Source organism: Uloborus diversus, chromosome 2 (assembly GCF_026930045.1).
Source record: "Uloborus diversus isolate 005 chromosome 2, Udiv.v.3.1, whole genome shotgun sequence".
Classification (NCBI taxonomy): Eukaryota; Metazoa; Arthropoda; class Arachnida; order Araneae; family Uloboridae; genus Uloborus; species Uloborus diversus.
This window is the reverse complement of record NC_072732.1, coordinates 174,160,657-174,187,206: the sequence shown is the minus strand read 5'-3', so window position 1 is coordinate 174,187,206 and position 26,550 is coordinate 174,160,657. Positions and strand designations below refer to the sequence as shown.

Here is a 26,550-nt window from a genome sequence, read left to right as displayed (position 1 = left end):
GTAGAAAAAAAATGGAATAGCAAAGATTTAGCATTAGGATGGCATATGAGAATTTTAAAATGGTTAATAAATGTTGATACATGAAGAAAATATCAATTGCTTACAGAATGAGAAATATTGAATATCATCAAAAATGTTCCGGAGAATGAGTTTTGTGAGAAGTGTCCTTTTTACTGCATAGTTTTTTTTTTTTTTTTCAAAAATAATAATGAAATATCGAAAATGCGGCCAGTTTTTGATACATCTGACATTGGTGGTGGAAAAAGCTGTTGGAACTAATGTTGAATTAGTTCAAAGATATTAATCTCATAGAATAAAAATCAGATATTAAAAGAAAGATTATTTAGATTTATTTAGAAATTTACGTGTCGGTTGAAGTTCTGATATTGAAATGTCATTTTCACGGTATAAAAATCGAGTAATATAATCAAATACTAAAATAGAGATTTTTGCGATTTTTTTTTAAAATCTTTTTGCTCACGAGAAGTTGATATGCTGGATTTATAGAACTGTTTTGGGTCATTTCTCATACATATTTTTGCTTTTTGCTTCAATTAAGCGTCCTTTGCTTTTTGAATAAAGAGTAGTTGTTGAAAAGATAAAATGGTATTTTTGTGGATTGATTAGGTGGTAATGTAAAGGAAAAAAATAGTTCATTATGACTAAAGCTTGATTAAATATGGAAAGCAATATGGCTTTTTAAAAAATACACATCCAAAATGTTTGGTCTCACACCTTTCTTAGTGAACTTCAGATTCAAACTTTTGAAAAAATATTTATGCTTTAGTTATGATACAAAACTTTTATTTTCTTATAAAGAAATATTTATCATCGTGTGACTTGTAGTTACATTAAAGCATTTTTCATTTTTGTTTTATGTGCAAAAACTTAATATGAATTAAGTTGTTTACAAAAAGAAATGTAAAGAGTTAGTTGCAATGGTTGAGTTAGTTGTAAAGAGTTAGTCGTAATGGGTTAGTTGCAATAAAAAAAGATTACACGTTGTGTAAACATTATTAAAGTAATATTTTGTTATATAAATTATTTTTCTTTTGTCTTAAATGCCTTTAAATTAGTTGTTTTCATCGAAATATTACGTAGTTTTTTAAAACGTACAGTTTTTTTTTTTTTTCTGGATAACGAAAATTGTTGTTCGGCATTTCACTAAGTAAACGTCAGTTCAACATTCTCCTGTATCATCCTATTTTTAGCTCTTTCAAGAAAGAATGTAAAACAGAAACCCTTCTCGGGTGAATTTCCATATCTACTTCTAGTGTTTTTAGCTTCGGAAGCAATTCTTATAATCTTTTATTCATAACCATATACGCTACGATCTTTATATTACGAATGTTAAAAAAAAAAAAAAATAGTGGAAAAGCCGAGCAAATACAGAAATTCGTCAGATTGGTTGCTGACTTGAATTTGTCTAAAAGCAGTTTGACGGAAAACTTTGCGTGCGATGAACCAAAAACGGGGTACAAAATTGATTTTTTTTTTCAAACAAATGCTTATATCTTCGTGATTATAAGTGATACTTTCACGAAAATCTAGAAAATTATTGCACATAATAAGTAAACTAATTTCTGAAATTTACAGATAATTCCTAAATATTTACGATGAAAAATGATGAGGAAAGTTTTTGTTTTCTTCAATTTGTTGCTGTTTCCCTGTATGAATGGGGATTTGATATTTATTGAAAAATGTCATTTGAAGCATACTTTTTATGTGACAAAGGTTACAGATCAGTTGTTCTCTTATTTCTCGAGAAATTCTCTAAAATGTGAATTTTTGCAAGTGATGCAGTTTTTTTTTGTTCGCCACTGTATATGTTTGACACTTATGGTATTGTTTCAGTTGTATTCTAATAAGTAAAAATAATACGAGATTCATTGGAAACTTTCTTACTCTAATTTGCTAAATTTTGCAGAGCACACAGGAAATAAAAGATTGAGGTCACTTACATTTCGCGTCACCATTTGCGATACGAAAAAAAAAACACCTCTCTAGTGATGGATCTTGATCTTAAAAATATGTATGGAATATGTGGCGTAGCTTCACTTTCTGCCGCCCAGGGCAGTTCCTCAATTTTCCGCCATTTTGATGGGAAATAGCTAGTTCAGTAAAGAGTCAAAAGTATTTAAGTAATATTTTAATTAAGAAGAAAAGAATTTTTTTTCCTTCACATTTTTTTACAAAAGGAAAAAAAAGGGGGGGAATTCAGAGCTCCACCGAAAGAATCCAAAAGCTAAGTCAAGATTCGGAATTTTAGGCAATTTTTAGTAATGCAAACAGAAAAGAGGCTCCCTCCTGATTTTAATTTTGAGAAAAATGAAAAAAAAAAAAAAAGAACAATCAGCTTTATGTTTTCTTTGGTGACTTTAGGGGGGCGTAAGTTCTCAAGGAAATTTTCTGAAAATTGATGGGTTAAAAAAGCAATTTTAGGCAATCTTTGGTTTTGTAAAGAGATTGGAAAAGGTTCGGGGGCATTTTCCGGAAAGTTCTTCAACTAAACTGAAAAACATGTAGGGGAGGGTGGCCAAAAGCTGGTAGGTTTTCGAAGAACGCTCGAAAATTGTAGTTTTTGGATTTTTATCGGAACAATTTCGGTTTTATTTTCTAGCAGGGTTCTAGAACTTCAAAATAAAAAGTGATTTGGCTACATCAATCGCCTGCTTGGCTCAGACAAGAAGAAATTGGTGCCAAACAGACGGCGAATGTGAATCCTATTGGTTAACTTTTTTAATGCAAAAAAAAAAAAAATTCCTCAAAAGTGGCATAGCGGCCAATTTTCTGCTTACATTCGGTTCGTGTATTCTGTGAACAAAGAGGAGTAGAAACTTCATATTAAAAAAAAAAAAAAAAAAAAAAAACACTTGAACAAAAGGTCAGTTATTGAGTGTTTGTTTCTGTATCCATATTCACCATTGAGCTTCTAACTTCGTATCACTGTCAACTGTAGAAGCAAAAAAAAAAAAAAAAAAAAAAAAGAGGTCGTTGGTTTTATAGAATGATAAAAAAAAGATGAAGGAACAGCATAAAGCTTTAGACTTATACATTTTTCCGCAAGTATATACCTTTCTAACTTTCAACTACTGAAACTATGGCTATTGAGGTACAACTGTTTAATTCAATTTCATCACACTCAAAAGACTCAACCGACGATGTCATTCTAGTGGAGGAATATAAGAGCAATTAAAAAGCAAAAAACAATGTTGCAATAAGCTACGAGCAAGACTTAAAATCTTCCATTTAGATCTTCATCTTAGAAGTAACTGATCGAAGAAGGCAAAACCAGACAATAGACTTAAATCAGTTAAAAATGTTTTTCACAGACTTGAAAATTGTATTACATCGAAGTACTAGCATGTGACTGCGGCATGTTTTTTTTTTTTTTCTTGCCATTTCAAAGCTTAAAAATGTTACTACTAATGTATCACAACGCTTTAGGGTTTGTATTTAGATATCCGTTATCAAGTTATTATTACTGGCAAGTTCAGAATACTTTTGTCGACATTTATCATGTCTTTAATTTCATTTGAACTGTCAAAGATCGTGATTAACGCATCAGTACATCTTCAGCATCTTCTAAATCTCATTTTCACCTTTCGCTTGCTTTACTAAGCTAAGTGAAATGTTAAAAGGTGTTGTTCATTTGTGAATGGGTCGGGATTCTTTTTCTAAACAGCTGATCCAAGCCAGACCCAGTTGGCAACTGTCCCGACCTTCCTTTGCATTGTTCACCATTTTACCAGTGGTCAGGAGAAACTGATGATTCATGATTTGACTTCAAAAGTCGTAAGAAATTTGGTTCGCTTGTCTCATAAAAACGTTTAACTGACGATTACTAGTTGCTCTTTCGTTTACATCCACTTGCTGAGAGAGCAAAGGCTTAAAATAATTCCTCTGAGTCTTTGAAGAGTGAAAGATATTTAAAACTATAAACGGTGCATGTGTTCTTTCTTTTCTTAGATAAATAACTGAGGGATATTTAGGCTTAGCCCTGATTTAGATTTGTTTAATTTATCAAAGTAGGCTTATAAACTCTATATATTTTTTAATGAAATTAAAATCATTGCACATTTAAACATGATTGAATCAGAAATACAAGATACGGCACTGAATCCGGATATTTTAAATGAGTCATGGAATGTGAATAATTAGTTTTATTTAATTAAAACGCAATAACACAAAGTAAGCAAAAAAACATTTAGTTTACAAAATGTAAACAAAAGTGTATTATTTTACAGAAATAATGTCCAAAACCAATCACCCCTCAGTACATATTCAGTAAGTCCGCTAACCTGTTCTGCTAACTGTCTGTCGACTGCTTCTGTACAGGGATCCGTAGAATTACTTCCTGAAATAGACACTTAACTCATTTATTGAAACATCGAATTCAGGGAAGAAACTATGTGATTTCTAAAAAATAAATAGATATTATTTATGATGGAATGTAGTATATTTTAGCTGAAGGTTTATGATACTTCTACAACTACTTCAAAAACTGTAGACATAAAAGTCCCCATTTTTGTATTTTTAGTAAATTTGTTCTTAAAAAGAGAAACATAACCGAAAAGATCAATTGTTTTTTTACGCAATTGAACCGGTTTTTTTCCAGAACACAGTCAAACGACAAGCTCTAAAATATTGAAAAAACATTTTTGATATGTTAAAATTTTTGATTAGGAGTACAATATTTGTAACTGAAATATGGATAAATACATATTTGATGTATTTCTTTCAATTAAAACCGTTGCAACTTCGTACTGTCTAATTTATTATGACAATGTTAATATTTCCCTGAATTAGAAACTTTGGTATTTGAATGGTTTCTGATATAAATTGCATGCAATTGAAATGCTTTAAAATTGTTTTTCTAAAATTTTCGTGGAAACTGACAGATTTCAGAAGCGTAAAAATCATTTTTTAACTACCCTCCCTCCCCTCCTTTCACAGGATCTTATTGATTTACGTCTTTCTTGTTTATTAAATGATACATTTTGCAAGTTTATTCTCTGTTTAATTTTCTAAAAACTACTTAGTGTGTTGATTAAACCAAAGTGAATAAAGCTCAAATTGTGTGTGCAATTAGAGTGTTGTTTTAGCAACGTATACACTGTATATTTTTGTTTTCATATGGGACACTACCGGAAGATCATTGGATGACGATCATAGAAAACGGAAATTAGAGCATTGCTTTTGTTTTGACTCAGAATTTTCGTTAATTTCTATGAAGAAGGACACTTTTCCTATAATAAGAGATTAATATTTTTAGTTAACAGTTTTTTTTTTTTTTTTTTTTTTTTTTTTTTTTTTTTTTTTTGCCCGGTTGGTGGCGTGATGGTTAGGCGCTGGCCTTCTACGCCTTTCGCCCCAGGTTCTGACCTGGTGTGGCCAGTCGCAAGATTTTCGAGATGCAGAAAATCATCAGCTACCATGTCATATGATTATGCGGCATGTAAAAGATCCCTAGGGTTTTCGTTTCGCTTAGAATATCCCTCGGTTAAGGTAAATTCCAAGTGCATTTTCGCATCAAAAGAGAGCACATTTGCCTCCATCCGGTGGAAACTGGGCGTCCAAATTATCCGTGCCATTGACATCCTGCGCCTTAATGGTGGTGCATGAAAGACTGGATGCCGTATCGGGGGATTGTACTAGGTCTTCTAAGAGCTAAACAACGTTAGAACGTAGCCCCTATTAGGAAAAAAAAGTTAACAATTTCCAATTAAAAGTTAGTTAATAGTTTAATTTCTCATTACTTAGATGATATTTATTTCTCACAAAACTAAAAAGAATGTCTTAACTAGTTAACAAGTTTGCTCTACTGGTGAGTAAGTCAGTTCTTATGGTACAAAATACTACTAGAGACAGCTTATCCTCTTATCGCATTATCGCATCCCGGCAAGAAAACTGAAAGAACTGGAAAAAAAAAAACAGCATCGGAGAAAATTGAGGTTTTACGCTGCAGTAGTTTTAAGTGATTATAAGCCTCAAATATTACAATGCGCTCAATAATAATAATATGATGCGATGTTTATAGGTTAGTTTTTGTGTTCTAAATTAAATATGCATATTTAAAGCTTTTACGCTGCAGTAGTTTTAAGTGATTAAGCCTCAAATATTACAATGCGCTCAATAATAATAACAATAATAATATGATGCGATGTTTGCTGGTTAATTTTTGTTGCATAAATTAAAAATGCATATTTAAAGCTTTTACGCTGCAGTAGTTTTATGTGATTAAGCCTAAAATATTTTAATGCGCTCAATAATAAGAATAATAATAATATGATGCAATGTTTACTGGTTAGTTTTTGTTGTCTAAATTAAAAATGCATATTTAAAGCTCAAAACTTTTCTTCTAAATTATAATTTTTTATGATGTATTAGTAATGATTACATCATTTCTACGTCAACACGCACCATTTATGTAAGCTATCTTTGTGCGAGTTTTCTGTCAAAAAAGAGAAGTGCAGATTTTAAATCAATAACTAGTACGCTTTTCGAAAATTTTGAGTTGTGTCACTTTCTTTTCCGGGATGCGATATGATATTGCTCAAAATTCTGAAAACTAAACTGTACAGTATAAAGAGAAACGGCTTCTTAGACTGGATATTTCCCTCTGAGAATATATTACGGTTATGTAAGAGCCGTTGACGCAGTCTTCCTCATATACTGATACAAATGTAGCATCGACTCCAGCGCTGGAAGAACGGTTTGTGTTTTGTTTCCTAGTCTATTTTTATGATGGGCGCGAGGATGTGGGGTTCGTCAGCTAGCTGTTGGCACGAGGCCCCCTGTCCTATTTGGGAGAGTTTCGTCGTCTCGTATTAAGCTCACGGAGGCCCAATTCCCTAAAATGTGGTGCGAAGTCTTACTTTTTCCCTCATTGTATAAACATCGTTCATACGTGATTCGTCACGCGTGCTATCACGCAGCACTTTTAGTGTCTTGTCGGGCTGTAAATTTATAACGCTAAACCTCCCACAACACAAGAATGGTCTCAACTCTCTGTCTCAAACGGAGAAAGCCTTGAAAATTTTAAACAGGGTTTCTTACTCAGGAGGTAGTTTTTTTTTTTTTTTTTCCTTTTTCTCCTTTTTTTTTTTTTTTGTTTAAAAGTTAAATGTTTCGCAATCGTTTTTGATAAAAGAAATTTAATTGAGAATGGGTTATTAGGGAATCTTTGTTAATAAGTATTTAGGGTGAAAATTTTTAACAATTAAATAAAAAAATAAAAAAGTAATAAAAAATGAAAAAGTAATAAATAATAAATAAATAATAAAAATATATATTACAGCCCGGAAAAATGCGAATGCAATTGTGTACTTCTTTTGGCGTCAGGTCATGAAAACGGCAAATTCTTGAAACAAATGCGTATTACTATAATGGGTTTTTAGATTTTTTAACTTCAAGAAAATTACAAAACAAATATTTTGTTTTTAAATGCAAAGTATTCGGCGACCCATGTAAAGCCACCAGGGTTTCAGAAAAGACTTTGAAAGGACAAAACATCGTGACAGATAGAAAGATGAACCAAGTGATATGTTGGACAGACAAGTCTAGTTGCTTTTTTTTTTCTTTTTTTACACCGCTTTTCAAAAGTGGTTCAAGGATTGGACATTGAAGGATACTGTATTCATAAATATTTCTTTAATAGTGTATGAAAGTATGCTTAGTGAACAAAGGTAGAATCTCATTGCAAATCCGCTTTTCACAGCTGTAACATGACACAATCAAAGATTTAAGTTTGGTTACCAGCTGCAATGTTTCGGGTGTAAGCATCCGTTTCGGTAGAGACGAACAACTTCGAACTGGATCCTTCCGTTGCGTCATACTACTGCTGCAACGGGCGGCCTTGTCAAATATTTTCATACACTAATTTTAAACCGTTTGGGGCTACAGCACCATCTAATGTCCAGTTGAACTAATTTTAAAAACCATTGTATAAAAAATTCCAGACCTATCTGTCCAAAAAGTCACTTGTTTCACGACTTTATCTTTATTTGTTTTGATGCTATTTCACTTCAAAGTAGAGGAGCCCTCTCTGAAAACCTCCGTATTTTGTGTAAATGAATACAGCTTTCTACAGAAGGCAATAAAAAAAGAAAAGGATTTCCGAGGATCAGAAGAACACGTTTACGGGTTTGAATGGCTGAGATTTTTGAGTTGAAAAGCTACAGTGGCTCCCAAAAGTGTTCGTACACTTTGAAATTTTTTAGAAAAATCAATATAACTCGAAACTGAATTCGAATATGAACTTCAATATTTTTTCACATCATTCCTATGTCATTCTAAATAGAACCCATTGGTTTTTTCAAAATATTGACGGATCTTCTTTTTGAAATGGGTCAGAAAACGAAGAGACAGAGAAAGAACACGCCACAAAAGTCATCGTACACTCAAATATTTTCGAATAAATTCATGATTAAAATTATCATATGCCATTTTATTAATATTTTTGCATTGTGTTGACCCTTAAGAGTCATTTGGCTTTAATTTTTTGTTTATTTATTCCTTAATATTGTGCTTATTACTGTAAAATGGCTGGTATTCGTAAAAACCCACAAACACCATTCAAAATTTGAATTTTTTCCCCACAGTAGTGGTAAATTGGTTTGAAAGGTCTCTAAATTAGTTAATTTATTTGTTTGTACAGTAAAGTGCTTGATAAAATGCTTTAAAGGAAGGAATAGGACCGAAAACAAGGTAAGAAAAGGTCAACCGGCAAAGTTGACAAAACGTGATCGGAGATTTAAAGTTAAAAAAATTATGAAAAATACACATTTGAGTGCTGTAAAAGTTTCTGCAGAGGGTAATGAAACATTTTACATTTAATTTTTACCTAAAATTGTTCGCCAAGTTCTCTGATTAGCTGGATAAATGGGACCTCTTCCCGCAGAAATTTTCTTGGTCGTTCGAAAAACAGAAAGCTTACACTTTTCGCCGCAAAATCAATGATAAATAAGCTAAAAACGTTTTAGAATCACGTCTTACTTACAGATAAAAATAAATTTAACATTTTTGGTTAAATTGTTGTATAACAATGTGTAGAAGAAAAAATTAGGAACTTAATCTTAAGAACTTAGTTGGATCAGTTAATCAGGACGGTGGAGGTTTTCTAGTGTGAGGGTGCATATCAGCATCAGGACTTGGTAGTTTGTAATTTTTTGATGAAATAATGAATCATGCTGTTAATTTAAATATTTTAAAAACCAATTTTGAACTCTTAGCCAAAAATTTGGTTATTGGAAACAACTTTGTTTTTCATCAAGATAACGATAAGAAGCACACGGTTTTCAACGTTTGCGTCTAGGGCCTTGAAAATTGTCCTAAAGTTTAGAAAATACACCCTCAATCTCCAGATTTTAACTTAATGTAACGTATTTAGAGATATCTGGAGGCTAGATTTCGAAAATAGGGCTTTAAAACGAAAATAGAGCTAGAAACAGTAAGACTCGAAGTGTGGTTGAACACTTACTCAGAAATTACGCAAAAAAAAGAAAGAAAAAGAATGAAATCTATTCCCAGACGTTTAAAAGGTGTTATGAATACTGTATGATATTCTACTAATTAATAACTTAATAAAAAGTTAGATTATTCAATAAGATATAGACATTTTATAAAGTGTACGAAGACTTTTGTGAGATGAAATTTCTGGCACTTTTTTGTTTTTGATTTTTAAAAAATTAAGTTTTAATATTTTTAAAAAAAATTTCATGTAGTTTTGTTAAAAATTGATCATAGATCTTATAATTAAATACCCATTCCGAAATATTAATTCTAACCAATGGATTGGGGCCTATTTCGTTGAAAGTTGTAGGTGTACGAAGACTTTTGGGAGCCACTGTATATTATCACGCTTTAAAATAGTTATTAGATTTTTCTTTTTTCGTTTAGTGAATCAAAGGCTGTAAAATTATACTCGTGAAAAGTTTCATTTACGATCATGGAAGATTTAATTACAAACAGAAATATGACTTAATTGTAAAAGAAGGGAAGAACCGACAAAAGAAGCAGTAAAAGGCTCAAACATTCCCAATAACATCGGCAGTAGTTTAAAGGATATGTTCTTCTTTAGAAATCATATTAAATGATAAAGAGTTATGAATACTAACTGAAAAGATCTTAAACATCCTTGAAAAAGGTGGTGTATATGTCACCACAGCATTATATTTTTTGTGCTCTCAACAAAATTTGGCAAGTTCAAGTATTAAAATTTCCATTGATTTTTGCATAATCTGTTCACATAAACACACCTGAAACACTGCCGTTAGTGACATTGCATATAAAGCTATGTATGTAATTACTACAAAACGTTTAAATGCCGAAGTCCAATTCTTCTGGTCAGAGCTTAATTTCTGTTGAATAAAGTGTGGAGCCCTATAGTCCTCGGAACTTATCTTAATGCATAAATAGTCTAAACTCCGTTTAATTTGTACAAAATCACAGAAGTGTTGGAGCTGTACTTGCATGCAAATTAAGCCCAGATCTGAGATGTAATATTCCAACTATTTAAGGGCTAAATATTTTAAAGAATTATTGTTGTATTTCTATTATTTACAGAACTCTTGACCCTAATTCTTTTTAAGTACATTGAGCACTCCGCTACACAGTTTTGAGTGACATTTCAACTGTCAGTGCAAGGGTCATTGCTACTTTTATCTACTTTTGAACGTGGCTCTGCATCATTATTCATACATAAATAGTTTTGAAACAAGGGCATTCTTTTTCGTTTATTCAACGTCTACATTGAGCTATTTTAATGAGTGTAGCAGCTTCTAAGTATAAACATCTGCCCTCAAAATTGGCATTCTACCTGGGAAGATGTTTCGCATTGCATTTTACTATTAATGCTTATAGTTACTGCAATACTTAATGGCTTTACTAGTCGGTTATTTTTGTGAAATAGGAATGCTTTAAATGCTGAAATGTATCCAAATAGAACACAATTCATTCGTAAAACGTGTAGTTTATTCTCATTATTCCGAAATTATCTCACAAGGAATAGAGAGCTCAATTTGAAAATATACACTTAAAAGGACTGATAGAAAGATAAGGACCCTTAAAGTGACTGAAAAAAGTAAAAATCACTGATAAAAGGTAAAACTCTTACATACTGAAAATGTATGTGTACTGTAAATGTACTGATTACGGTATTAAAACAGTAAAATTTAAACACAAGGATTATTTGCTATCATAAATAGGTAAATGGGAAGCTCACTGGATTAGTGGTAGCGCTTCACGCTTCCGCAGGGTTTGATATCCGGGTTGAACACGGTCAACTCAGCGTGCTTGGGAACTAGCCACTGGGAGTTCCGCGTTTGACTGACCACCTCACCGAAACATCTACCTTTGAACTACAGAACCCTCGGTCCCAAAAACTGAGATGGACATGAGAGGACTTAGCCCCAGAGCGCTGTTCGCCACTGAGTTTAAATAAGTTAATAGAACTATGATTATCTACAAACTTTTGTTTCATTTATTAATTAAGTATTTTGTTTTTTGCATTTTTCTCACCTATCTTACATTAGTTTTGTTGCACAAAAATACTTACTTGATAACCGCTAAAAATAACGTCATTTTTTTTTACCATCGCATTTCATTATTTAATTGATGTTTGTAGGGAATCAAACATGAGTTTCTTCAGATATCTTTAAACGTATTTTTTACAGATGCAGCCACTGACCTACCCACATCAGTATTGACAATGTACGAACACTACGTTATATTATTTTATTATTTCAATCGCTAAACGTTCCAATTTGGGAACATCGCATGGAAAATATGAAGCTTGACAGCTAGGTTGTGCGGCATCACCGGTTACAGCTTTCTATCAGGGCACTTGAAACTTACATGCTGATAAAACCAGAACTAAGCAAGAAAAAGGTTGAAATTGAAAGCGTTATCAACTACATCGTTGTGCAAGTGTAGGAAAAAATATGCCTGAACATTTCACCAAACGAGACAAGTACTTTAAAGTAAGCAGTGGTTAATATTTGCCGAAAGCTGCATTTCATGTAGTAATCCAAACAGTTACTCTCAGTAATGATGTAAAATGATTTTCCAATACATAACGTAGTGATTTGGGAAACTTATTGTTTTTTACTTATTGAGACGGGGGTGCTTTATGTACACAAATTCTCCCTCAGATCCAAAAGCGATATATATTGATCCAGTAAGTTTAGTAAGTTGTCCCTTCTAAAAGCACTGTGACTAACATAAGATGAATGTTAATGTGAAAACCTTGTTACTGTCTCCTAATTATATCCGCCAGGAGCAGTCACAAAACGTCATTTCAAATTCATCAGTAAGTTGATGCAACTTACAAACGTCATTCTTCTGGTACTTCACGTAGTTTTGTTGCAGAGACAAATTCACAATGTCTTAAAGTGAATGGTCACAAAGTGGTGCAGTCATGACACACATGGAACATGTCACAAATGTCTTATAACGTGATTCCTCTGAGATGCCACTTTGTGACCGTGATCATAGGAACTCACGGTGACGTCCTTGCAATTTTTATTATTCTTCATTTCTGCTATTAGGAGCATTGAAGATTGTTTTTTTTTCCCACTTGGCACCGACTATTTTATTTTTTGATAGCTATGTCACGTTTGTCTTTTGCAGGCAGCTGCAGGGGCAGCGTCCCCTAAATGCAACCCCGCCCATTTTCGAGAAACCTCCCACTGTCGGGCGATTCATCGAGGGAGGTGATGCTCATTTCGAATGCAGAGTCCGAGGCAACCCTCAGCCGGAAGTTGTTTGGTCCAGAAGAGGAATGCCCATCAAAAATGATAACAGGTACTGTTAAAAGTTCATGTGATCATTATTTTTGAGGCAGAATGGGGATCAAATGAGTTTGTACAAAGTCATGTCAGACATCTATGATGCTTGATTTGAAAATGGTACTGTTCAAGAGACAACCAGACTGTTCAAATTTCAGTTTCTATATTAAGTTTCTCTTTTAATAATTTTCTATATTACTTCTAGTCTGTACTAAGGCTTCGAAAATAAAGAAGCATTGGATTATCCACCGTTTTAAGTTACTGGTATTTTACTGAATATAAGAGACTTAAACCTATCCATAAGACTTACAATTTATATATTTGACTACCAGGCCTTTTTCAAACGAGAAGAGATTTTTTACTGATAACTCTTTTTGACTCCATAGATGTTTAAGTTTCGATCTTTTCCCAATTTCTAAATTAATATTTAAGTACCTTTTCTGATAATTTTGTTTTCTATTTTGCTCATTCTGGTTCTATATTGAACTTCATTTGTGAAGCTATTTTACTGTGCTGTTCGGAATAATGATCAGACACTCAGTAAGTAAGCGACGAATGGACAACGAATCATTTCTTCACAGAGATTTAAAATGAGTAACGCTAATGATTTAGCGGCATTGCACATCCACATGAAGCAGTTATCCTGATTACGCTCAATAGATATAAGAATGTTCTTTCCATTTTTAGGCGTAATGTATCGTACAACCCAACGACGGGAATGTGCGTCTTTGATATAAAAAGCCTCACAGCTGAAGATGATGGCGAATACACATGTACTGCCGTTAACTGTGCTGGTGAAGCTTCCCTTACAGTAAACATACAGAGAGACGTCAGAGGTAAAGTTCACATAAACATTAATCTATTATTTTAAATTTTAAAAAATGTTGTCTTGTCAAACATTTACAACTTAATATAGTTGTAAATGTTTGACAAGTAAAGTTTTTAATTACCCTATGCGTTTTTGTTTCAAATAAATTGAAATGAAGTTGATAAAAGTAGCAAAAATATATAAGTTAAAAACTGAGAAATTAGTCATAAAAACTTGTACGCAAGTTCTTTTGACTAATTATATTTTATAAAAGCTCTTAAGCATTTAAATTTTTGTTTTGAAAGCAATTTTTAATCACAAGTGGTACAGAAAGATCAGTTAAATGTCATTGGATCTTTGCACTATTTTATTCAGCGATAAAATATGTTTGTTTATATTAAGACAGAAAATTACTATTTTGCCTTTTTATCAGTATTCCAATACAAAAGACAAGAAGTTATAAACTGAATTATTCAACTAACAGGTTTGTTTTGTACATTGTAAAAAACCTGTTTTCTATCATGGCATGCTGCAAGTAATTTTTAATCGAATTTCTTGTGCAAAACCTTAACATAGTATGCTCTAATATGCATTTTATTTTGAATTACGATTATGGATTGTGAAAACATAAATGAATCATTGAAAAAATATTTTTGTTAATTTTAGGGCAAGTTGTGTCTCAAGACACATTTCGCCAAGTACACATGCCGATGAGCAATGTTCAAAGCACATACATTGACCAACAACGCCAATATACTCAGTCTTATGTACAGCAGCAAAGTATTGATGGAATGTACCAAAGGACCACTTCTGCAGAGTACGAAATGGATTCTAGTCCAATGTACTATAGTGGAACTGAAGTAAGTTGAAGTTTTATTGAATAAAAAGGAAGTGAATATAATGATTGAATAAAATTTCCTTAAGCTACATTTTCTTAATTGAGTTTTAGTTCCGTTTAAATTCTGCGTCACTCGCTTTTTAATTAAAATTTTACTGTGATAAAAACTGAGTTTTTGTTCCCATAAGGGAACTAACTGATTTATGATGGAGCTATATGCTTTTAATTGATACATTTGCCTTCGCCCAAGTCTCCCTTTATTAATGGGCAATTCCACGGTATAAGACTTATCAATTGTTTCACAAAATACACAACGAAGTCTCCAAAACAGTTGGGTTATTGTTTCATTATATAAACTTTTTGATAATGTTTAAATACTAAGTTTTTGCTCAGCAACGGACGTATTTGCTGAGCGGGTGTTGCATCTTACGAGATCGTAAGATGCAACAGTTACTATGGGAAATCTTTAAAATTTAATTGAATTATATAGATGTCAAGTTCGAGTTCTTCATTAAGTTCAGGCACAGTCACACAAAAAATCTAATATATATTTGCAGTCTTTGCAGATTTTTTGTGCAATATTTGATAAGTCTGTCAAAATACAGTTGACCAAATATTAGCTCAGTAATTATTGACTAGTAAAGGGAGCTGTTTCCCTTTCTTTTTGGATCAAAAAATACAGTAGCAATTTTTCTCTGTCAAAATCAGTCAGTTGCTCGTGAAATATTAAAATTTATAGTGAATTCATTTTTGAGAGTAAATTATCATCACAAATTATTTTCTTTGAACACTTATAATTTTGTTGTAAAATATTTAGTTTTTGTCTTCATTTTTTAAACATAATAGTGGAGTTTTTTTTTTAAATTAATTGCAGTTAACAGTAGTAATCTGCTTTTATTCAACGAAAATGGTGTTATTAATTGCCTTTATGATTTCGTTCACGAAACTGTAAATACTAGAAAGCTATTAAATGACCAGTTAATACAAAATTGACGATAAGCAAAAGGAAGTCATGACATCATAAAACAATGTCCTTTTATTCTTAAAATTGGCAGTAAAAAAGAAATTAATAACTCTGTAAGTAAAATTGTGAGCAACAAAAAGAAAACGGAACTGTTGTTAGTCATGAACTGCAAATGTTGTTATTAGTTTATTTATTTTATTTAACGATTTCATTAAATAGACCTTTTAATTACAATAAATACAAAAAGAAATTAAATCCAGAAGTAATAACTACCTTTTTTTTTCCAGAGTTTCCGAGTGGACACATTTGAATACCGCCTTTTGCGGGAAGTCGAATTCCGTGAGTCCTTGTTCCGGCGGTTGCCTGGAGAGGAAGCGCCCGAAAAACCTGTGCCCTTGGACAAAGCGCAGCCCCCAAGCGCCCCGCAAATCTTGGCCCGACCCCGAAACAGCAAACTGCTGGAAGGATCCGAAGCCACATTCCAAGCCAAGATTTCGGGCAATCCTAAGCCAAAGGTGCGTCAAGTTAAGAGTAAAAGAAGATACCTCATTAACATTCTTAAAGTTTTGAAAACAAGATATTTTTGCCCTAGCAGTACTGTTCAAAATGAATTCCTAAGTTAACGTGCTTATGTTCGCACAGTTCAGTAAAATACGAGATAACTTTGTCATATGTTATTCATCTCTTAGTAATTTTTACTTTGAGATTGATTTTCAGTGCAGTGTTGTAATATAGATACATAATACGAAACTGATTCATTACATTATTTTCAATAATTAAATATCTTTAATATTTCATGGGTTTTAGAACCAAATTAAGTTTTTTATTTCATAGACTTTAAGATCTAAATAAGCAGTTTTTTAATTCATGGGGTTTCAATAACTTAAAATACTGAATAATACAATTTAAAACTCGTAAAGTCCGTAAAACATAATCCACTCAAATCTTTCAATTTCTGAATTCCACTTTTTTTTTTCTTTGCAGATAACGTGGTTTAAGAATGGACAACGAATCATTTCTTCACAGAGATTCAAAATGAGTTACGCCAATGATTTAGCGGCATTGCACATCCATATGGCTTTACCAGAGGATGCTGGTTATTATACTCTGCTTGCTGAAAATACCAACGGTAGAATCGCATGTTCAGCTCATCTAGTCATTGAAGGAGTTGGAGCTCCAGTGTCTACAACTTTTCAACAGCAATTGCAGCATCAGAAGACGTAAGGAATTATTATCATTTTTTTTTTCAACTCATAAGTTGACTTATTTTCTTCTACATCGTGTTTTTCGTCAATTTCCTACTTTAAACTACTGTGACGTACCATTTTGCATTTAAAAACTGTTTGATATTTATATTTCATTTCAAAAGATACTTTACTATTTTATTTCCGGAGATATATTTTCATAAAATATCTTTTATCGAATATATTTATATTATTTTCTTATTAATGAATATTAGCATTCATTATGCAAATTACATATAGCTGTTGTGCACTGCTTCAAAATAAATGTAGTTCGTAAGTCTTTTCAACAATGATATAATCGCATACATATTCCTATGATGAATTTGATTTAAAAAATATAAGAAAACCTGAACTTTTAAGTTTAAAATATTTTATAGCAAGTAGGGTCTGGTGGGGGAAAGTGGTCAATGGGGTAAAGTGGTCATTCGTCAAATAAATGGCTATAGCTTGGAAATAAATGTTCAAATGAATGTGAAAATTTTATTATAAAGTAAAGCAGTTAAAAACTACATTTTGAGTACAAAATTTTACAATTGGCAAAATTTTATTTGGTAAAAAAAATATTTTGTGTGAATGTGAAAAGTTTTTAAATCTAAACACCTCTTTTAACTTCCTTGGGAAATTTTGTTTGTTAGAATTATGAACAGACTAGTCGACCCGTGCGGAACTCCGCACTGTGCTTCAAATCGTTTCATAAGGCATTTCGCTCTTTAAGAATTTCAAAGGAAGAACATTATGACGAAGAACCGAAAAAAAAGTAAGCGCAGAAGAGAAGGCATGTAATTTAAAGACATCAGTAACAAAACCTCGTTAAATACAACGTTGTGATAATTTGATCATAGCTCCCCTTTTAATCGTACATATTTTCAATGCAAACATAAATGTCATTAAAAGTGTGGCTGAGTGGTGACTCGTGAAAAAGCAATAATTGTGCATGTGAAAAAACAGGTTGGGGCAAATACAGTCCTGCACATGTCAGCATCTGACGGGAAAAAAAGAAACATTAAAGAGATATTTATTGGCACGTATTCGAATTGGCGCCATTCTGACTAACAGCCCGACACCCCAACAAACCTAGCAATTGCGCCTTCCTTTTCGAAAGCTATTCATTGAAGGAATGCGTAGTAAAAATCAGCAAAAAAGCTTTTTGCCAAAATAATGATAATAATAATAATAATAAGATCATGCATCTGTGTTTTGTCATTAACCAGCATGATACGATTTAAAATTATTCGCAAAGCATGGAATTTGATTAAAGAATGACGAAGATCTCACGTAGCGATTGAAACAAACATTCTAGAGAAGTAATAAATTTGATTGAAAATAAGTGTTTTTATCTTTGAATATTGAACTATTTCACATAGAAGGTTGCTTTAACCGTTACGGCTTAAATGCCCTCACATGTTTCTCTTTTAATCGAACACTTAAAATTCAAATCCAAAACCAGTTGAACTGAGTCCGTTCTTAAGTGTAATTTTTCGAACGTAGACAAAATGTATTTTTTTTTTCAGCAGAAAGCAGAGGAGTAGAAAATAATTTCTTGCTAATGAAGTTGATAATACTTTTAATGCTTTATATCGTATTCGCGCGAATAAAAAATTAAAGGTTTACTGAGTGAAACTCGTAGTTTTAATCGGGCGTAGTATTTTTTCATTTGTACAAAAGGTCGAACACTGCTGTTAGAAAATCTACATTTTAGCATACAATAAAAATGTTTTTCTGCACAAAAAGGATTTCTTTAGGTAAATCTAATACTTTTTTATGCTTACATTATGTTGAGTGGTCTGGATGTAGTCAAAGAACACAGTTCGATTAACAATCAACTTATCCGAATGATAACTGTAGCCTGCATAAAGGAGTCGAAACACCAAGTAGCATTCCCACTGCATTTATTTTATTAGGTGTGTATGTTATGAGCACATGTAATGCATAATACTAATATAAATTTGATATTATGTCAGACAGCCCAAGCTTGCCCGAAGTTCAGATAGTTTATAGCCGAACGCTCTACCGAAAAAAACTTATCAATTAAACCGAACAACTAAGTCCAGTGCTGTTAAGCTTTATTAAAATATGAACACACACACACAGGCTATTTTTTTTTTTTTTTTTTTGCCGAAAGCGACGTAAAAAATGGAAAACTGCATTAGAACTTTGCTTTAAAAAATGCATAAGAACTACAGGCAGCATCAAGGTTTTGAAACAGCAAGAGGCGATTTCGAAAACTTGAATTTTCGACCGTAAGTCTTTTTTTCGTCATTGGCCAGCCTGATAAGTTTTAAAATGAGAGGGGATTAATATATAAGATAAGATATTGAAGAAAAATGTTTTTATTTTTGAAAATTTTTACAATTTGTTATCGCAGGCTGCTTAAACCGTTATAACTTAGATGGCAGCACGTGTTCATCATTTAACAGCACGGTTAAAATACAAAATAAATTGAACTATGCATTCGAATGTAGTAAAAATGTGATAAGCTATTTGTTTTTTAGCAAAAAGAAGAAAAAATATATATTTTACCCTTCAAATTGAGGTAGTATTTTATTTATTTGTACAAAGAGTCAAAAACTCATTAAAAGAATATATATTTCAATATACGATTTATTATTTTTTTTCTGAACAAAAAACAATTCTATTTTAGTCTGAAATCTTAAACCTGTTACTTATATTTTCGCTTACACTATGCTTTAATTTTCTTTCCAGAGCCAAAGCTTCAAAAAAAAAAAAAAAAAAAAAAACACGTGCAATTTCGAAGTCATTTAGCACAAAATCACTGAATGTTTTCATATCAGCAAGGAGCATTTCCTTCTAATTTAATCCATTCCCACATAGTTGTTTTTCATTTAATTCAGTGTTCATGTAATGCGCGATATTTCTCTAATTTTTTTGTTGCAGATTGTTCGGACGTGGGCCCGAACACGTAATCTCCTGGTTACGAAGACAACGCTCTGCCGATCAAGCTACTCAGCTCTGTCGTTCATAGCGCAAATTAAAGTTATAAGTTTGACCGAAAACCTTATTCTGGTTCTTTAAAACAGGTTTTTCGGCTAAAAGAAACAATTTTCAGACCTTGGGTCTATTTTTCGTCAGTAGCCAGCACCATAAGCTATAAAATAAGCCTTAAATCAAAGAAATCGACCAAGAATTGAGGGAAATTTGGCGTAGAAACCAAAAACAGGCTACAGAAATAATATATAAGGATTGACTGCATAGGAAGCTTCCTACATATCTCAAGAGCTCTTACTCATTAGCAGTTAGCTGAATATATTTTAGATAATTTTTTCGAACAATTTAAGTAAGATGGGGTAAAGTGGTCATAATATTAGGCTTAACAAGTATTGTTCTTCTAATGTCACTTAATCATTGAGTATAAGGCAGATATAAATTAAATATTACGTTCACTTAATATGTATTGTTTTTACAGTAAATGGGGTTAAATATACGAGTAATATGCGTATGCATACGCATATACTCGTGTAGGCACGTATATAGACATATTCACATAAATGCACTAATAAATACGTATATGGGTATCTGCAAGTATTTTTAATCTATACAGATATACATTTGACTAGACACGTATACACTCGCTTATACTCGTATACATATAAACACTTATATACTCAGGTAGACACGTATATACGCATACGTACTCGAGTAGACACTTACATACAAGCATATGATATACAAGTATACAGGATAAGTTTAAACGTTTGGGCAAATTATTAAAATGTGTTAGAGGGGAGGATAAGAAGTAAGAATCACATAAGGAACATATGGTCACAAACACAATACTGACGCTCTACATGCACGCAAAGCCAAAAACTGATGGATGCAAAACAGGTCAAAAATTTATTACACAAAGACAATTTTACACAACATTTTAGGTCTCAAGAAAATTTTAAAGCGATTGATGAAATCCGCGGCCTGCAGCTGTAATTCATGCGTCGCAATCACAAAGCACTCACTGTTGCAATAACGAGACTTTTGAAAAATTTACAGGCCGTAACTTTTAACAACTGCTCTAAATATTTCTTAAAAACTAAAATCTTGGGTAAAATTTTTGTATAACAAATTTGTGATTTGTTTTGCATCCATTAGTTTCTGGCTTTGTGTGCATGTAGTGCGTCAGCGAACGTAAGTTCCTTATAATTCTTTGCTGCTTATCCTCCCCTTTCACACACCTTAGATTTTTGCCCAAGCGCTTGGACTCACTCTGTAGGCACACATGTATATAAGCTTGTATACTCGTGTATACATACATGTACTGATGTATACACGTAAATGTACGTATATACGTCTATACAGGTATATAATCGTGTTTGCACGTATACATACGTATACTCGTGTGCTTCACAATGTGAGTAGACACCTAAAAACACGCAATGAATGTATCCACGAATTAACTCGTGTATACCAGTATTTTGTATGTATGTACATTCATATATGCGTGTATACGTCTACTGTACACGAATATACTCATGTATGCTTGTATATACTCGAGATACAAGTGCATACACTCATATGATTTTCGTTTACACGCGTATATACCCGTACATACACGTGACACGTATATACTCGTGTAGACAAGTATACACTCCTGTAGGTAATCACGTATACATGCTTATATACTCGTGTATAAACGTATAGGCTAGAGTAGGCACGTGCATGCATGTATCTGATGCATACATGTATCTACTCATATATAAACATGTTTATTAATGTTCACACGACACGTATATACTCGTGTATACACACATTTGCTTGTGCATACACTTGTAACTATAAAAATAACCGAAATATACAAATATTAAGGTTGATTATAATGGTTTTGCATCTATTTTTAACTATGACCACTTTACCCCATGCTATGACCACTTTCCCCCACCCCATGGGGTAAAGTGGTCATAAATACAAAGGGAAAAGAAAATGTTATAACGCTACTTAAATCAATATTTATTTTCCTAAAACTCAATTTACCGTGTTCTTTAATAATGCAATGTAAAATAAAAACAAAAAAAAATTAAGTGTTTAAAGAATTTATTATATTTATTATTCACCTAAGTTGAAAACCTACGATTTTATGACCACTTTACCCCACCAGACCCTATTCGATAAAATTATGATTTTGTATGCTGTAACATTGAATATATATTATGTACTCCTATATATATATGAAATACTATTTCATTTACAAAAAAGTAAATATTTCTCGTTTAAAACTTTGAAATTGCTTGCTAGTGCTTCGTAAAGCTGCTTGAACTTTAAAACTGTGTGTGGCTTAATTTGAATTTTTAAATATTTATTAATTTTCTTTGATTATTTTATATTTAAGTGATGCTTTGTTCTTCTATTTTCGCTTTACTCACTATCTTTTCTTTATTCAATTTTCTTTCTTCACTTCCCTCACTTTCTCAGATATTCCTCTGTTCAGCCTTCCTCTCCTCATATTAAAAGCACGCCGTTCAGCTTTCAAGCTGAGCAGCAGCGCATGTACTCCCAATCTGTTTCGCAGAGCAAAACCGAAACCCAAACAATGTCTCTTAACCAATATTCCCAGCAGCAATACGCTGCCACTAACTTCCAGTTACAGCAGCAGCAGATGCAGCAGCAGTACGCTGCCACTAACACTAGCCTACAGCAGCAGCAGATGCAACAGCAGTACGCTGCCACTAACACTAGCCTCCAGCAGCAGCAAGTACAGCAGCAGTATGCAGCTACTAACCTAAACCTACAGCAACAGCACACATCTGTAACTCAACCCACTTCCTTCGCCCTCAGTGATGGCACAGCTGCCACTGCTGTTCGAACGACGCAGGAAAATGACGTGGACGTGAGTGGCACCGGTGCCAGCCGGGCCCTCAAGCCCAACTTCGTCAAGATCCCTGGGGACAAGGAGGTCACAGAGGGCAAGATGGTTCGTTTCGACCTGAGGGTGAGCGGAAGGCCTTTCCCTGATGTGACCTGGTATTTGAATGGGAATCAGGTGGTCGACGATGCAACTCACAAGCTTCTAGTCAACGAGGGTGGAGTGCACGCCCTTATGATCACTTCAGCCAGTCGCACGGATGCAGGAAACTACACGTGCATTGCAAAGAACAAGAGTGGAGAAGTCTCCTTCAACGTGAATCTCCATGTCATTGGTATGATATTATTTTTCATGAATTATCTGGGGTTTTTTATTAGAACAATTGTTAATTAGTATTACTAATCATCACTTATTACTGCAAATGCCAGACATTACACTAAAGTCAATCGCCTTCTGGCTTCCCATTATTTCTGAAGAAATCAAAAACATTTTTTAAGTGCTGAGAGGATACGTATATAACTGATAATTCTTCGTTCAAGGTTCATAATTACATTGGCTGCAAGCCGGTGAGTCTTCCGTCCTGCTGTTAAAGATTCGCATTAAGGGAATCGTGTCTGGTTAAAAGCCAAAAAAAAAAGGCATCAGCAGATGATCATGCAAGGTCGGGATAGACGAACTTTAATTACAAGCAGGGCTGCGGAGTCGGAAGGAAAATGGCCGACTCCGACCCCGACTCCGACTCCTGGATTTTGAAACGCCCGACTCCGACTCCAACTCCGACTCCGGATTTTTTTTAATTTTTTTAATTGTATCTTTTAAACTCCCTCTCTCCATTCAAGGGAAGGGGGAAAACCTCTTAACAGAGATTGAAATATTAATTCCTTTTTATGAAAATTTAGCATTTTGTTTTTTATTGTAAACCCAAGACGTCATACAACGTTAGAAATTCAATTTAAAAATCAAACTTTCCAATAGTTACGAGTTAAAAAGTGAGATGACTTAAAAATCCCTTTTAAAAATTTTGAAAATGATTATCTGTAATTTGCCCCCCTTTAATGTTTAACAAATATATATTGATCAAATCGTGTGCTTTCAATTTTTGAAAGCTGTAACTTGAGAGAAAAAAAAACTTTTTTTCTAAATCTAAGTTCTTGAGAGGGAGTGGTTTGCCCCTGGTGACATCCATCTAGTAGATGACGCCCAAAGTTAATTTCAGAGTTTATAAAAAATATAAATACTTTAATTCTGAAAATTTTCACGAATATATTTTAAATTATATTTCATCAATAAAATTTCAACGAAAATAGGGCACATATGCGTCAGGAGCTAATTTTACACAAAACGCGGCGGTATACAAATTTGTACGAATAGCTTTTACTATATCTATATTTCTTCTTCGCTAAATTTTTAATTTAAATTTTATTGGCTGCTTTAGAATTAACCTAAATATGAAGATTTTAAGATTAACTGCAATTCTTGAGTGTTGTAATCAAGAAATTTTTTACACTTATTTTGTTCCATACTTTTTAGTGAGAAACAAGCTTACAGAAATAGTCTTAATAAAGAAAAAAACATTAGATTATTTCATCGAATCTTTTGGATTCGTGCTTTCGAGCCAGAACTTCTTTGAATTTGCCGATCACACTTAAACGTTTCAACCTTAGCTACAGGCATCGACTTACTAATTTGTTACGTTTCTTTTACTATTTTAAACTGAGATAGAACAAAACACTATATTTCTATTTTTATTTGAAAGTGATTACTTGAAAATGTTATTCAATAAAACCGTTTGCTGACAGTTGGTATTAGTTAAGTTAAAAAGCAAGCAAACTAGGGGACGGCTACAGAAAGTTCGGTAAGCATTCAAGCTAGCTGATTGCCATAATGGCAGTTATTTTCTCATTAGTATCTTTTTATACATGTAATCGAACCAATTGGTAATCAATTTTTAAAAAATGCAAGGATAGTCAGTGAAAAGGAAAGAAAAAAAGAAGCCCGGAGTCGGAGTCGGAGTCGGCATGTTTTCCAACGACTCCGACTCCGACTCCTTTATTCCAAAATCAGTCCGACTCCGACTCTTCGACTACGACTCCGACTCCGACTCCACAGCCCTGATTACAAGGACGTTCGTAGATGTTTCGTTAGGTAACGTGAAAATATCGAGTTTAAATCTGTTCTCAAATTCCGCTAGTTATTTTTTTATTGGAACTGTCAATCTTTAACCTGCTGAGTACTTTAAAATTGACCATACATATCTTGGTTCTTACATACTATCGAATACGGAAATTTAAATACTATTTTAATGTATTCCGAGGCAAAAAATTCAAAGCCAAAGTTTAAGAGCTTTAACAGTCACGGCTAGATTATCCATTTTGGGCGTCCGCGTCGTCGTCGTAGACATTTCTAAGTCTAATTAAATGTCTAGTGTACAACGGACAAACACAAATGAATATTTTTTGTTATTGATTTTCATTTGTTCCTTGATAATAATTCCCAAGTAATGGTAAGAAAAACTCATCTCTTAATTTAAACGATTATATGTATACATTTTTTTTTTTTCATTTTTCAGAGAAAGAACAAATTGTTGCTCCAAAGTTTGTGGAACGTTTCCAGAGCTTAAATGTACGAGAAGGTGAATCGGCAACTCTTCACTGCAGAGCTATCGGTACACCTATTCCAAACATCACATGGCAGAAAGATGGCGTCCAAATTCATTCTTCTCCACCTAATATATTAATCGGTATGCATCAATATCCTAAAATTACAATCAAAGAATCAGACATTGTTTCCCTTTTTGATCTTAGTTTGCTAGTTTGAAATTAAAATAAATCTACGACAACATTATCGTCAATCTGTCCATATTTCAGTTGAGTCTATCATTTTATCCTGGCAAATGTATTAAATTAAATACTATTACTTCTTATTTATCGATGGTATTTTATTTTAGAAATGTAATGTTATTACTGTTCAGAGCTTTCACTAATTGCTTAAGTGACAAAAGTACCAAGGCGAGTTATAGCAATAAAGATATAGCCTATCTTGGTAAATAGTTTGCCTGTTAGAGCTCATGGTATGTACATGTACCTGCCGCGTGTCTCCAAAATTGTTTTGAAACATGTGACTTTTTAAAATATTTTTGAATGTTATTACCTTATATTTTTAAAAAATTGATTCTATCCAGAACAGCTTGTTTTTTTTTTCTGTTAAATAACAAATCAAAAAATGCTCCAAATTCTACGAAAGGTATTTCAATAATGATTTCTTTTTAAAATTTTCGTAGAAACTTTTATTAACGAACTTGCTTATTTCCACAGAGTACAAATTTGCTCAAATAAAATTTTTACGCACAACTTTTTACAGTTAAAAAGGTAATCCTAAATTAACTGAGGAGATTTTTAATGTTTGACAACGGCTCCATCAACTTAAAAGTTCATTTGTTTCTTTTTTTTTTTCATTTGTGATGCAAATTTTAACAAAGGTACCCTATTTTCTATCAGAAACTCTTGATGGAGCTTCAGCAATTTATTTCAATCAAGTCACCATGCTAGATTCTGCTTGGTATCAATGCACAGCTCAAAATCAAGCTGGAAGCACAGCTATTAGAGGTCGTCTATATGTAGCAAGTAAGTTTTGCGGTTAATTTTATCCAAATACAGTTAAAAGTAAAATCTTAAAAAATGCTTTTTTAAACTGTAACGAAATTGATATTTTTTCCTTTTCAGGTGAAACAGCACCCATGCCTGAACCTTGGAGGTTAAATTTGCCAAGACCGCAGAAAGTTATTGCTCCAGAGTAAGTTTTTATTCTCCTTGTTTTCTATTCCACGTAATATTGTTTTCCGCTTACCGTTTTGTTATAAAATAAATAAATTAATTAATTAAAAAAAACGAAGTTTAGTTTTATTTCATGGATTTAGAATTGATACTTATTGTTGGAAGTTTTACTTCAAAATAGAAAATGACAGAGAAAAAGTTTCTAAATTACACTTTTAGACTATGTAGATGAAAATTAGAAATTTTATTTTATTGCTATTCTGACCTATACCTTTCTCCTTTACATCTTGCATTTTAACTTGCTACTTTGTGATTGCTATGTGGCA

At 32.8% G+C, this 26,550-nt stretch overlaps 1 protein-coding gene across 2 annotated transcripts in view; it reads left to right on the top strand.

The window, feature by feature from the left end:
- The window catches only part of LOC129216163 (titin-like), a 279,902-nt gene that overhangs the window by 15,120 nt on the left and 238,232 nt on the right, over window positions 1-26,550 (top strand). For both annotated transcript variants that reach the window (XM_054850333.1, XM_054850332.1), the window contains exons 3-11: window positions 12,631-12,804; window positions 13,476-13,624; window positions 14,263-14,456; window positions 15,686-15,913; window positions 16,383-16,618; window positions 22,424-22,785; window positions 25,021-25,191; window positions 25,949-26,074; window positions 26,174-26,243. In XM_054850333.1, the coding sequence (XP_054706308.1) occupies window positions 12,631-12,804; window positions 13,476-13,624; window positions 14,263-14,456; window positions 15,686-15,913; window positions 16,383-16,618; window positions 22,424-22,785; window positions 25,021-25,191; window positions 25,949-26,074; window positions 26,174-26,243 (1,710 nt within the window). The remainder of the gene's footprint in view (window positions 1-12,630; window positions 12,805-13,475; window positions 13,625-14,262; window positions 14,457-15,685; window positions 15,914-16,382; window positions 16,619-22,423; window positions 22,786-25,020; window positions 25,192-25,948; window positions 26,075-26,173; window positions 26,244-26,550) is intronic.